The sequence below is a fragment of the Chiloscyllium plagiosum genome, chromosome 22 (assembly GCF_004010195.1).
Source record: "Chiloscyllium plagiosum isolate BGI_BamShark_2017 chromosome 22, ASM401019v2, whole genome shotgun sequence".
Taxonomy (NCBI): domain Eukaryota; kingdom Metazoa; phylum Chordata; class Chondrichthyes; order Orectolobiformes; family Hemiscylliidae; genus Chiloscyllium; species Chiloscyllium plagiosum.
In genome coordinates, this window is record NC_057731.1 from 35791004 (window position 1) to 35805986 (window position 14983).

Sequence of the window (14983 nt, forward strand, 5' to 3'; positions counted from 1 at the left end):
GCTTGTTCTCAAAACAGATATATCTTTTTGGAAGACATCCAATTTGAACTCTGAATTTGGAATGAGAAATGTTTTGTCTGTGTACCTACTTAGAAAATGTTTTCTTTAAGACAATAGAAATTTAAAATGCAGTTTGAGATTATTAAAAGATTTTCTGACAGTTTTTAGAAAGTGAATTCATGAAAGTATGACATATGCCACCTTGGGACTTGGGCTCAGCCCCTTCTGAGACCAGCAGAGTTAATTCCCACTGGCAGTTTTAAATCTTCTCATACACCCCTTCTGTATGGTAAGATGTATTTCTGTGGATATTATTAACCCACTGCGCTTCTTCCAGTCTCAGTGGATTTTATGTTTGAATAGATTTCAAAAACATAACAAGGTAGCTGGAAATCTTGTGGAGGTAAAGTCTTTTCTGAAATTGGGATTGATAAAATTACTTGATACATGTTCAAATACGCAATGGGAAATTCAATTGAGTGTTAAACATCAAACAAATTTAAATTTTAAACAAGAGCCCAATGGAAACAGACTAGGTGGTGTTAATGTGTATCAGGAAAAGTTGTGATAGATTATTTTGGAAGAAATTAATTGAAGCCTGTTAGCCTAACAACACTGCAAGGGCTGTACATAAAAGAAACTTGAATCAGTTGTTGTTGAGTTTGAATTTAGAATAATTTTGAAAAGAGGAAAGTCAAGTATAACCTGACAAGTCGCATTTGAGAAAATTGTATGTATTTTTTCTAAGAAAGACCAAACAAGTGAAATTTGGTAATGCTTGAAATCACACAGTAATAATAATTATTGCCTGACCTGCTGTGGATTTCCAGTGCCACATTTCTTGACAATAATGATTGTTTGTCTCATTTAAAACTGTTATGAAAACATGCTTCTTTTGCTTAATACTCTGTACAGTAAGGTTTGTCCAGGGTTCCTGAATCATCATAATGGTAATTAATGGGGTATTTTTTAGAATAAAAGAATAGTAACAGGAAAAAAATAGTAACACTGCATCAAATGGATTTTGGAATGACTCACCTTGGGTGTAGTTAAATGGAATGTATCCAATGAAATCAAAGTGTAGATAGAATTAGATAACTAACAATATTCTCTTAGAGATCTGCATGGAAACTTCTTTATGCAGAGGGTGGTGGGTGCCTGGAATGCATTGCCAGCGGAGGTGGTAGAGGCGGCACGATAGCGTCATTTAAAAATGTATCTAGACAGATACATGAATGGGCAGGGAGCAGACGAATACAAATCCTTAGAAAATAGACGATAGAAGAGTTGGATCAGCGCAGGCTTGGAGGGCCAAAGGGCCTGTTCTTGTGATGTAATTTTCTTTGTTCTTTACATGTAAGTCCTGAGAGTTTTTTTTAAAGGAAACTAAATTGGCTGATTTGTCCACTGTTTGGAATAACATACCAGGTAAAAAGGATACACAGGCACGCACTAGAGACTTTTGATCTTTCACAAAGATCACCTGGAAGTTAAAAATACATTACATGATCTTGTGAAACCATTGTAAAAACGCATGATGGTTGTTACATCCGAAGTAATTAACATGCAGGAATGCATGACAAAACTGCACTGAAGCAAGGGCTTCAGACATGTACACCTACTTAACAAAATGATTAATGTGGCCTGGAAGAGCGCACAAACATAGTTTAAATAATATGACATTCTCACATAAGCTGACTTTTGGGTGTTGGTGAGAAGAAGGCAAAAATTACAATTTTAGATGGAAAAATACTGAAGAAATATCCACAAGATGGGTAAAAATGAAAGAACAGCTGGAGAATCTTTCAAGTCCATCCACAATCTTTCTCCAGTTAAGCATGAGCCGATCTTAAACTTTATCATATGTATAATCAGCTTGCAATAATAGAACAAAATGAACATGCTAATATAAATAGAGTGTGGGGTGCTGAAAAAGCACAGCAGGTCAGGCAGCATCTGAGGAGCAGGAGAATCAATGTATCAGGCAAAAGCCCTTCATCAGGAATGAGGCTTGTGAGCCACGGGGGTACAGAGTTAAATGGGAGGGGATGGAGCTGGTGGAAAGGTAGCTGAAAGTGCGATAGGTAGATGGAGGTGGGGGTAATGTTGACAGGTCAGAGAGGAGGGTGGAGCGGATAGGTGGGAAGGAAGATGGACAGGTCATGAGGACGGTGCCGTGTTGAGAGATTGGATCTGGGATAAGGTTGGGGAGGGGAAATGAGGAAACTGGTGAAAGCCACATTGCTGCCATGTGGTTGGAGGGTCTCAGGGCTTATATAAGGACCTATTACAGGTTGGACATTGTGATAGGGTCAAAATGATATCTTCAAAACATTCCACTAAGGGTGAATCATTAAAGGTTAATTGGACATGACAATGAGCAATTGGTTAAAAAAATTGGAAAAGTAGACAGAAGAAAGTTGGGAAAACAGGCATTATGACTTAGGTCAATGATCATAAGATTTAGGCCATCTTGGTACTAAGGATAAGAGGGAAGCTGTTTGCAAAATGGTTAGCTTAGTCACAGTATTAAGTTTAACTATGTATAATTTTATTGGTTACTTTATGTCAGAGCTGAAATTACAAATATTATAACAATTGGTAAAAATTAACATCCTTTCTAATCTTTTGTACTAAGATCAGCAAGGGATATGAATTTCATAACCAATTTGAAAAGTCAGTAGTAATAAGCAAGTACGTAATGCAGCTGGCAAATATCTAGGAATGGATATAATAATCCGTGTTGGAATGTGGTCAATAATCCTAGGAACCCAAGGACAGGTGATGTTCGTGTATTCACAGAATTGGATGTGTAGGTCAGAGGGGATGTGGCAAACACTGATGTCAATATTTTATGTAACCATTGTAACGCAATGTGTATAAATATCCTGTACTTTACTGGGAAAGTTAGAGTTTCACTAACCTCCCAATCTGAGTTATAATAAAGAAGGCAACTGGGCCCCAAATGAAAGCCAGATTTAGAACGATCTCTGGCCTCTCCCACACGTGTGGTAAAGGAGCTCCAAATAAAGATCGATTTGTGCTATTGAACACGGGAGTCAGACTCCTCTTTAAAATCCGTCTCCAAAATGCAAAATTCATGCAAAACGTTGTACCCAAATTCTTGATCTGATGGCTGTATTTCTACATTTCAAATGCGCTTCTGCATCTGAATTGCTTGCTCAGTGATCTCTGTTGACCCAGTATGTTGATGTCATGGGGTTATTTGAAACACAAAGCAGTCTGTAATGTACAACAGCAACTTCTGTCTCACCTCTCAACCTGATGACAGGTTTCTACCTTCAAACATGGTATTCATGGAACATTTCAAACTCGAAACGAGTTTAGACAGATGTTGACATAGTTGTAAAGGAGATAAGCAAGGAAAGATTCCTTTTTATGCTGCTCTGGCAGAACCCATCAGGATACACAAGTTATGACAAGTAGATTATGTATTATGATTAGATTAGATCAACCATCAAGACTTGATTCTTCACATAGCTGTGGCCTTTTCAATAATTTAGGTTGTCAAGCTATCCTCCTTGGCAAGTCTTTTTCTAACTAAATTTCTATAGAATCATCTGCAAATAAGTATCCATTCTCTTCTTTTTTGGAAAAAGCAAGGAGGTATTTTGTGCCTTCCATTCTATGCTGTGGATAATTTCACACATTTAAGGTAGAGCAATCAAGGACAAGTAAAATCTAGCCTTCTTGCATTAAGCATCACACCTATTAGATGTTCCAGCATAGCTGAACAACCATACAATGGAAATATAATCTTGATGGCTCAATTTGCTTTCATAACCATTACGAGTCTAAAATTAACCAAACAAATAATTGTCAAGGCAATTGCGGAAGTCTGAAAGCTAACAGCAAAATTGAAGAACTTCACCACAGGATGTTGAACTACAGTGACCGTTTATTGGATTGAAATATTGCATTGATCTTTATATAAGTGCTAGATTAAGTTTTCAAAATTAATTTGCACAGTCAAATTGCAGCTAATTTGCTTATAGTCTTTTATTAGTGAAAAATCTAGTTAACGACACAGATTCATGAAAGGCGCTAACCCTCAGATTAGTCTTTTTCTTCACCAATTTAACTATAGCTTGAAATTTGAATTTGACTACGTCAGAATGTTTTGAATTGATGACCATAAGATTCTTGTGCTTAAAAATATCACTCTGCCACACCTTATTTAAGAATGCATGTATGTAAGGCAGTTCCCAGGCTGTCTCTTTTATTACTGTTGCAGACTGTTTTGAATTACACTTTTCTCAAGGAATCATTTAGCCAACTAGCTTATTTAGTTTACAGTAGCTATGGGTATGACCCCTGAACAAAGTAGGAAATGGCATGATTGGAAAAATTAGATTTGCAGCGTCAAGAAAAAAAAGTCCAATTTTCAATCCCAGATTTCAGCAACACGATGAGAATCTCATTAGTGAGTAGCAAGAAGCCAATTGCATGAAGTATTTGCAAAGATTGTGTCTGTGGCAGTCTAGTGCATGTGCTTCATAGTGTTGGCAAACACAGGCAAGTTTTTATTCAACTGGCTGCTTCTCAGGATCCACTGAGGACCAGTGTGGGACCTCTTAGTTTTCAACCTGCAATGCATCAAGACTGTTACCTATGCAGTTTGTGCCAGATCACACTGCTTCATCACATTTCCATAAGGTCAGTGCTGCAGCCTGAGCATTTGGCTTCGCTAACGTAGATGCAGGGTGCTATAATTTCAACACGTGTTGCATTGAGAGCAATGTAACGTAATAGATTTTAGTAATAGAGAAGCCTTCCATTCAGCAACTGTACGAGGAGTTTTCACATTCTCCATATGTGTCTGCGTGGGTTTTCTCCGGGTGCTCCGGTTTCCTCCCACAGTCCAAAGATGTGCAGGTGAGGTGAATTGGCCATGCCACATTGCCCATAGTTTCAGGGATGTGTAGGTTAGGTACATTAGTCAGGGGAAATGTAAAGTAATAGGGTAAGGGAATGGGCCTGGGTGGGTTATTCTTTAGAGGGTCGGTATGGACTTGTTGGGCCAAATGGCCTGTTTCCACACTGTCGGGATTCTATGATTGGTTCATTACATCTTAGTGTGCACCAGGTATCCTGGAAGCTGCCACGATGCCTCTCCTGAGGAACTCTCCTGTTCCTAACAAGAGTGGTTACTGGGAGACAAGGGCTGCCCTCGACAACCATGTCAGATAATGCCATTACCCGATCCCTGACTGAGGTCAAGTGTTGATACAATGCAGATTATGGGCCGCCAGAAAGTGAGGTTCTGATTCTTCAATTTGTCTAGGGGATCTTGCAGTTTATTCCCTAGCATGTTGAATAATCCAAACAAGCTATGCTCTGCATAACTGGACCAGGCAAACCGAGAATGAGACAGATGCTGAAAAGCTGGGAGAGCAGCAAAAGTCTTCTAGGGGAAAATTGAGTTGGAAGAACATCACCTTCACCACAATAGATTGCTTCACTGTTGGATGCAACGAGACAGACAGGACTTAATTGACATCTAGTGCTAGTAGATGTGAGGTGGGTGCATTTGTTGACTGTAAATTTGTTGTTACCCAAAAGCCTTGGAGTCCTTCTTTCTTCCCAGAAGCAAATGCTGCTTTTTGGGCTTTTTTATCCTTCACTTGCACTGTTGTTTAAAAAGATTTAATGTTTTCATTTGTTTGAAGGCATTCCAGCCTGTGATTCTCCCACAGTGAACATAGAAAAGATGTTATGCTGCCCTGGATATTAGTAAAAGAGTCGCACTGCTTTTGTCAGGGTTCTACGTATGGTATGGTACGAAGAATGTGCAGCATGTAATACTTGTGTCATGTAGCTGCAGTTCCAATTACAGTAAGTCAGACAATTGAGCTTGTATTTGCAGTGAAATGTCACTTAAGTACCCTCAGAAAATTTTCTTTTTCATTTCCCCCTCTCTTTGCAGAGTGTGAAGGGCTATCTCTGGTTGGTAGATTGAGTTGTTCAGCAGCTGGACTGCAAATATGGTGCTGGTGCGAGAAATCACAGGAAGTCCCAGCACTGGCAATATTTCTGCTGGTGAGCATACAATAGTGGAGTGCAGCACCGTAGAAGCATGGTGTATGCATAATAGGTGAGCTGTGTAGAAAACTTACTAGGGCCTATAGAGGGACATAGAGTCATAGAGATGTACAGCATGGAAACAGACCCTTCAGTCCAACCTGTCCATGCCGACCAGACATCCCAACCCAATCTAGTCCCACCTGCCAGCACCCAGCCCATACCCTGCCAAACCCTTCCTATTCATATACCCATCCAAATGCCTCTTAAATGTTGCAATTGTACCAGCCTCCTCCACTTCCTCTGGCAGCTCATTCCATACCTGTACCAAACTCTGTGTGAAAAAATTGCCCCTTAGGTACCTTTTATATTTTTCCCCTCTCACCCTAAACCTATGCCCTCTAGTTCTGGACTCCCCAACCCCATCCTCCATGAAATTTCCCAAAATTGACACTTAAATAATTTTTAATAAAATTCAACCCTGTAAGCCTAGATATAAGTGGAGTTCACTGAAAATTAGCCTCTGCACTTTAACCCACTATTACAGGTTAGTGTTTGAAAGGTAAAAACTGAAGCCAGGTAAATTGGTAAATATTGTAGCTCATCATAATTGTTTTTAAGACTGGCCCTTTACTTATCAAGTCTACGCCATTATGAATTCCAGTTGATTCTTCTAGTCTTTGCCTGCTTGAATATTCAAGGATCTGTCAAATTTCATCATCAGGGTTTAGGGACTCCATTGTAGAGAGTTGTACATATAACCATCTCTAGAAAATAATTTCTTCTATCTTTTCCTAATTTATCCATTATACAGTAGATCTCATTTTAAAATTAATTCAAAAATTATTCTCTTGAATACTTTAACTGAAGAAATAAATTATTATACTGTGGATAAGAACTTATTTAAATGGCTTATGTACGGTTGCTTGCTATGAGTTCTGTCAGAATCTTAGGTTTTGTTTTATTTTATATCTTAGAACTTAATATGGTGAATAATTATTTAAATGTAAATATTCAATAGCTTTGACAATCATTTCAATTTCACATAGTCATGTTACACCTTATAATTTCTAAATGTTTTTATTTTAATTTTAGTGCTAATCAGTTAGAATTAAACTTATCGACAGAACAACTGAAGTCTAGTTAACTTTGTCTACTGTTAGTTTTAAATATGTTTTGAGATTAAATTAAATGTCCTGTTAGTGAGCAATCTTCACTCATTTTTATGGATGCGTTTATCTATGGACACCTAAGAATATAAAATTGTCAAACTGCCTGTTTTAACTTAGTACAAGTTTGTTCAAAATCAGTGCTGAAAGTGGCCTGATATGATTACAATTGCAGTCTCATTTCTTCTCAAGGTCTAGAATGTTGATTACAGTGAACAAAAGGTGGTTTGATGATACTCTCTTATGCTGTCATGCTAAAGTAGTGTGAAAAGTTTACCTTGCAGTGTACTGTTAATGTTTTACACTTGGTACTGATTCAGTCATATGTCTAGACCTGGAGAGTCATTGCTCAGGTCTATTTCAGGTATAGGATGGAAAACTATGTTGAATATATCACAAAGATATCAGATCTAAGGTAATGTGTTCTTAGTAGATAATTTTGTAAATACTTTGAAAGGAACTTGCCTCTGAAGCTTAAAACTAAATTTGATAATTGAAGACAGTTTAGTGTAAAGCAATGTAGAAAGAAAAAAAGTTTTAAGAAGTACCTTAAAGCTCACTCTTGCAATTTGCTCAGCCTCCGAGCAGAGTTTTTGTCTGTCCCCATCTCAATAAAAAGACTACAAATTGTAATGGTAAGGTAGAGGTTAAAAGGATTGGAGGAGCTTATACAGAACAACCTCGATTATCCAAACGTGACAAGCGGGGAGTATTTTGTTCGTATAACTGAGAGTTTGGATAGCGTTTTTATGGGACCTTGAGATCTTGTTCGGATAATTGATATTTGGATAACTGAGTTTGTTCTGTCAATGTTAAAATATAATTCAAAATTGGTCAAAACTTTATTTTAATAATTTCATAAAAGCAGCTTCCACAAGCAGCTGGATAATCTCCAAAATTGAATTTCTACTTGCCACTCATGAACCGTCAGTAAGTACCATAAAACTGGAATTATAAGGAATGTGTGAATAAAGATGAAAGGGTGTTTAGTTGGCTCCTGCAATGACCATCAGAGTTCCTTGGAGTGGGAAGGAGAACAGATTTACTTATGCACACCACATGGCCTTTAATTTAAACTTCCATTTTTGATGTCATTTACTGACTACAATGCATTCATCCTGGGGAAAATCGGAGGAGGTCTGTATTTGTCCTGTTGCAGAGAGCCCAGTTTTTGTTAGGGACCCAAGACCTGGGTTAAGGCCCTCATTAGGATGTGCACAGGCCTCAAAGTAACACTTGGACCTGCCAGAAGAATTACTTTTCGGGTGTCGTCTTTTGTCCCTGCAATTGCATTATGTTGCATCTCTTTTAAACTGGTGGAAGTCCAGATCTTTCCACCAATTTTAAGCCATTAACTGCCATGTAAAATATTTTTTTTAATATAATTTTGCAGAATCTATTTGCTTTTGGAGACCTGGATGGTATTGGAATAAATGCAAAGTTACAGCACCCTCTTGGAGTGGCTTGGAATGAAAAGAGGAGTCTGCTGTATGTAGCAGACTCTTATAATCACAAGGTAACTGATTTTTTTTGTCTTAAAACTAAAATAACAATTACTTTGTTTCAATATTTGTTTTCAAATTCAAGAGATAAGTTCAGCTGTGATTAAGCTATTTAGATTGAAACAGAGCAATTAATTAGTGCCTTATAAAAGGCTATATGAAATCATTTCTTTATCTATAAAATTAAAATAATTCTAAATGTAATCTATTTCTTAGTTTAATTTATGCTCTCACTGATAATCTGAATTTGCATTTTTAATTCAATAGGGAAAACAATATTAATGCCAAGTAAAAAGGGAAATGTAAATACCTAATTCATGAGATTAAGAAATAGGGCAAATCAAATAGGTTTAATATCTTGAAAACAAATTATCACAGACTATGGATTTATTACTGACTGTGTATGATTTAACTGCCTACATTAAACATGTCTCCTATTAAAGAACTGTAGAAATATTTTTATTGTCATCTGTTATGTTCACAAATATCTCAAATATTTATAATTGGTATTTTAAATGTAGCACACCAACTTTCATGGATATATTTTGGAAGGGCACTTTTTTAGAATGTTGGGTCCTTAGCATTCCCATACTTGGTGTGATTATTTTAAGCTATGAAATATCTTATTTAGAGAATTAAAGCTGTCTTTAAGATTCTGATTGTACATCTGTTTTCATTTACTATGGGACTGAAATATTTACTTGTTTCTCAGATCAAAGTAATAGACCCGAAAACAAAACAATGTACTACACTAGCAGGAACCGGCAAACCAGACAATGTAATTGGTGCTAAATTCAACCAAGTTACATTCAATGAACCAGGAGGTGTATGTGTTGGTGAACATGGGGATGTGCTATATGTGGTGGACACAAACAATCACAAGGTCAAAGTGCTTGATTTGGAAATGCAGACAGTCTCTGTGGTAAGTTACATTTTCTTTCACCAATTACAGTAAATAATGTAACATAAGTTTGTAATTAAACAATTTTGCAGTGTTAGACTAAGGTTGGAGGGATGCACCAATCTCTCTTTAGTCCCACTCCCTCACATTCTTTTTTATTTAACCAGAGTAGTAATATGGCTAATTATACAGATATCTAGATTTGTACAAAAAGCAAGTCAGCCAGGTTTGTTTAGTCAACAAAGACTAGCAAGTCTAGTACAAATAAAACCTACTCAAACAAACATGGAAATATTATTGAGATAACAAGATTTAAATTGTGCTATGCCAAATCGAATTTATATTCTGACATCCCAAGATTAATATGAGACCAATATGAATAACATTATAAATTATGATTGAACACCCCACAGAAAATATCAAACAGCAAAAGCAATAAATAAATCATGGAATCCCTACAGAGTGGAAGCAGGCTATTCAGCCAATCAAGTTAACACCGACCCTCCAAAGAACATTCCACCAACACCCACCCCTCTACCCTATCCCTGTCATCTTGCATTTCCTATGGCTAACCCACCTAGCCCTTCACATCCGTGGACATTATGGACAATTTTAGCATGGCCAATCCACATAACCTATGCATATTTGGACTGTGGGAGGAAACAGGAGCACCCGGAGGAAACCCACGCAGACACTGGGAGAACATGCAAACTCCACACAGACAGTTGCCCAAGGGTGGAATCAAACTTGGGTCCTTGGCACTTTGAGGCAGCAGTGCTAACCTCCCTGACTCACCATGCTACCCCTTGTATCCTATGGATTTTTTAGCAATCTTCCTGCTCTATATATTAGTGGCACTGTGGGTAATCAAATATCATTGGAACATCACAAGGGATGAGGAATCTTCCCTTTTGATGATATAGCCATGAAGCATCCTCAGAATTATTCCATCACAGATTGCCTTAATGATTTTTCTATTTCTGGTGGTTTACATTCCTTTCCTGGAAGCACACTTCCTTGGATTCGGTTTTTTTGTGCTTTAATCTTGCTATGTTATACCAAGCAGTTATTACTTGTGAACGTTCAAACCCCAATATCTGCTGTATTGAACGATTAATAGCATACCGCCTCAGTGCTCGCAGCATTTTTCTGAAGCCCAGATTCCTGATTCCATAGCTGCCTACTAATTCCTATAGCTTCTTGCTGAATTCAAACAGCACAGAACTATCCAACTGCTGGTGACTTCTTACGGAGTCCCCTACTATATAGATTCATTGTTGTTCAGTTGCCTTTTTCGAAGCCCAGCTAAATAGTTTTTTTTCTGCATCAGGTTTGCTTCTATATCTATCTTTTTTGACTAATTATGATGACAGAATTTATCTCCAGTGACCTTTGAACTGTGTTAAGTGAGCTATTGAAAACCTTCAATCAAGCCCTACCCTTGTTTCTAGGCAAAATTGAATGTAACTGATATTTTGGAACAGTCAGTGTAGTAATCAGCAGTGGGACTTGACACTAACAACCTCCTTGAGTTGTCCCCAGAATGTTTGTGTTACTGAGTACTGGTTCTGACAGCGTAGAAATGGAACTGGTCACAATAGGGACCACCTTTGGATTGCTGAAGTGCATTTTGTGAAAGTGGGCAGACTAAAAGTACGATGACGATTAGCTTCGTCAGTTGGCAGGAGAAAAGTGATCCCAATAAAATATACAATTACCCTGATCCAGTAATCAAAGCAAGGATCAGAACCCTCAACTGTGCAGAAGCCATATCTAAGAAATCAAAAGAAAACTAAACGATTGGGGAAAAAAAACTCCACCTAAACTGCAGGCTGTTATTTCAAATAATCTTAATCCTTTAATCTTAAAATAAAGGAGTTTAGCTAATTCTAATGAGAGGGAGAAAGAGAATATCCCAAAATATGATCTAATAAGTAGATGTCTTCCTGGTACATGGAAATTTTCCTTTGTACTTGGTAGAAAACGTCAACTTTTTCTCGAAGTGAAAATACATGTCGTTATTTGATCAGACATTACACAATCTGTGATTCATCTGTCTGTGGGTTAATAGTTTGATCTCTTTCAGTGTCTCTCATTTTAAATGTATCTATCAAATTCTGGACATACGCTTTGCATTCAAACTTTTTTAATTCATGTAGATTAGGTGTTCTTTATATTAATGATAAGCACAGAATTCAAAATGTCATCGGCAATGTAAACCTATTTAAAAACTTAAATCACTTTCAAAATTGTGCATGAAAGTACCCTACTCCTTTTGGTAGTATCTCTTGCATTTTGTTACTGACCCCTAATCACATTTAGTGTCCTCTGTTTTAAATTTTGCAACACTGCTTTCTTCTTGCTTCTGCAGTCAGCATTGGCACACATCTAATCCCATCTTTGATGCTCCTACCAGTCGTTTCAAATCAGACTGACTGCCTACTTTAGTCTTCCACCCAGCCCAAAATCTATTTCCCAACTTGATAATTTTTCTTCATCTTGGATTTGAGCATCAGTGCATCATGACCTTAAATCTCCCTGCTGTTGACTTGAATTAAAGAGTAAATGTCCAAAATCTCTCTTTGATGGATTCAAAAAGGAACAGCTCCAGCTTTCTGGCTGGCAGCAGGTGAAAATTGACCACTATTACTTATCCTTAAAATTATTTCCATTACTTATTTCTGACTGCATGGCCCTTCTTTCACTTCAGGCCATCAATTACTTCAACACTAGATCAAAATATTCACTCAACAACGCATTTTTTCCTCCCAGAATTTCACTCCGTTTTGCTGCTTTGTTTTTCACTCAATCTGAGTTCAAAGCCTCAATGTATTTATCATTCATCAGCCAACAATATCCAGTCCCAACTTAACACTCACTCTAAAATGAGCTATAGGTGATTTTAGCCTCTTGTGCTCAGAGACCGAGAAATATGATTAACATAGTCTCGCATTAAATCCAGCACTTTCTTACTGAAAATTTTAAACAAAATAATTTCAATGAAATCATATAATTATCCTTCAGGTCATGCATATGAAATTGTTATACTTTGCTTAGGAGAGATCTTTGACTGATACCTTCCTGCTTGCTTCACCAGGATTCTTCCTGACACTACATTTCTTCTGTCTTCTTTCTGGAGAATTCCTATGTGGGCCTTTTTTCCAGAGTTTACAGAGGTTTGACATATCCTAATTTCTGAGTCCAGGCATGTATAAATCCCTGAAACTGGAATTAACATTTCATGAGTCCCTAGTTAAGAAGTCACCATTTCTTACTTCCCAAATCCACAATGAGTTCTTGTTCTGTTCCCATTTGCTTGTTTTTAAAAATTTCAGTCAATGTCAAAGCCTGTCAATACTGTAACCAGCAACAAATGTGTGATAAAATAACGAAATGTTAAATTACTCTTGACAATCAAATTACAGACCTTAATGTAAAATAGTGTGATACTTGTGGATTTTTTGTTTCATTTTTATACAGTTGGCAATCACTGCTGCAGTTGCTGTGGATGCTTCCAAATCTACAAAACCGATGAAAATTTCTAGGTTACCAAAATCTGCGCATTCATTGCAAATGGTTCCATTAGTTGTGTCATGTGGTCAGACTGTGCAGTTCTGCCTGAAGATTGATCTACCAGAAGGAGCAGAACTCACAGAAGGAGCACCCAGTTACTGGGCACTCTTTGCAGAAGGTAACGTATATTTTAAATGAATACATTAAACAGGAGAAGGCTCAGAAGAGATCTACCAGGATGTTGCCTGGAATGGAAGGTTTGAGTTATAAGGAGAGGCTGGATAGACTAGGACATTTTTAACTGAAGCATAGGATGATCTCATAGAGATTTATAAAATTATTGAGGGCCATAGATAACGTGAATGGCAGGTGTCTTTTCTTTAGAGTTGGAGATTTCAAAACAAGAAGGCATATTTTTAAGGTGAAAGATGAAATGAACTTCCAGGGAAGTGGTGGATGCAGGTAAAGTTACAACATGTAAAAGACATTTGGATAAGTACATTAATAAGAAATGTTTGGGGGGATATGGGTCAAACATAGGCGGGTGGGACTAGTTTAGTTTGGGATTATGGTGGGAATGGACAAGTTGAGCCAAAAGGTCTGATTCTGTATTGTTTGACTATTACAAATGCTATAATATTTTAGATTAGATTAGATTACTTACGGTGTGGAAACAAGCCCTTCGGCCCAACAAGTCCACACCGGCCCGCCGAAGCGTGACCCACCCAAACCCATTCTCCTACCTTTACCCCTTCACCTAACACTACGGGCAATTTAGCATGGCCAATTCACCTGACCAACATTTCTTTTGGATTGTGGGAGGAAACCGGAGCACCCGGAGGAAACCCACGCAGACACGAGGGGAATGTGCAAACTCCACTCAGAGAGTCGCCTGAGGAGGGAACTGAACCCGGGTCTCTTGGCGCTGTGAGGCAGCAGTGCTAACCATTGTGCCACCGTGCCGCCCACAAAGTAACTGTACAATTTATTTTCTAAACAAGTAAATAAGGTTAGCACTGCTGCTTCACAGCGTCAGGGACCCAGATTCAATTCCCACCTCTGGCAACTGTCTGTGTGGATTTTGCACATTTTCCCCATATCTGTGTGGGTTTCCTCCGGGTGCTCCGGTTTCCTCCCACAATCCAAAAGAAGTGCTGGTCAGGTGAATTGGCCATGCTAAAATGCCCATTGAGTTAGATGCATTAGTCAGAGGTAAATATAGGATAGAGGAATGGGTTACTCTTTGGAGGGTCGGTGTGGACTTGTTGGACCAAAGGGTCTATTTCCATACTGTAGGTAATCTAATCTAATCTAAATGTGTGCCCCATTGATCAGTTTTTAGGATTAAATATTGCACTTGTTAATTTTTGTTTTGAGACATAATAAATTATGTCGGGGCAAATCTTTTGTTCTAAAATTTCAGGAAGATTTGCTAGCCCTTTGTGGAATAACTATTCATTTGACTGTGAAAAAATTGCATTATTTTCTGTTTTGACTGAAATAGTTTGCATATACATCAGTGTTGAAGTTGAGTTCAGACCTAAAAAGAAGTACAATCGGCACTGGAAAACCATTGTGTCCAATCACAGAACTAAGTAATCAAAGTAGATCAAAGTATAAAATCAGTGAAGGAAAGGACATTGAATTCGCCCATAGCTTGACAATCTTGCCCCATTTTATGCTTCAAAATCTCAGCATTAGCAGCAACAAGGGAACTTCAAATTCCAGGGTGTCAGTTTATCTGCTTCCATCATGCAAAGTCTTCCTGAATATGCAGAAATACTTTGTACCTTAATATTACAAAAGACAAAGTTGAGTTAGTCTTCAAAAATTAAAGTATTATTCCTTTTGAAGAG

At 37.7% G+C, this 14983-nt stretch overlaps 1 protein-coding gene across 3 annotated transcripts in view; it reads left to right on the top strand.

The window, feature by feature from the left end:
- The window catches only part of nhlrc2 (NHL repeat containing 2), a 91476-nt gene that overhangs the window by 68544 nt on the left and 7949 nt on the right, over positions 1 to 14983 (top strand). For all 3 annotated transcript variants that reach the window (XM_043712794.1, XM_043712792.1, XM_043712793.1), the window contains 3 exons: positions 8605 to 8727; positions 9426 to 9635; positions 13095 to 13305. In XM_043712794.1, the coding sequence (XP_043568729.1) occupies positions 8605 to 8727; positions 9426 to 9635; positions 13095 to 13305 (544 nt within the window). The remainder of the gene's footprint in view (positions 1 to 8604; positions 8728 to 9425; positions 9636 to 13094; positions 13306 to 14983) is intronic.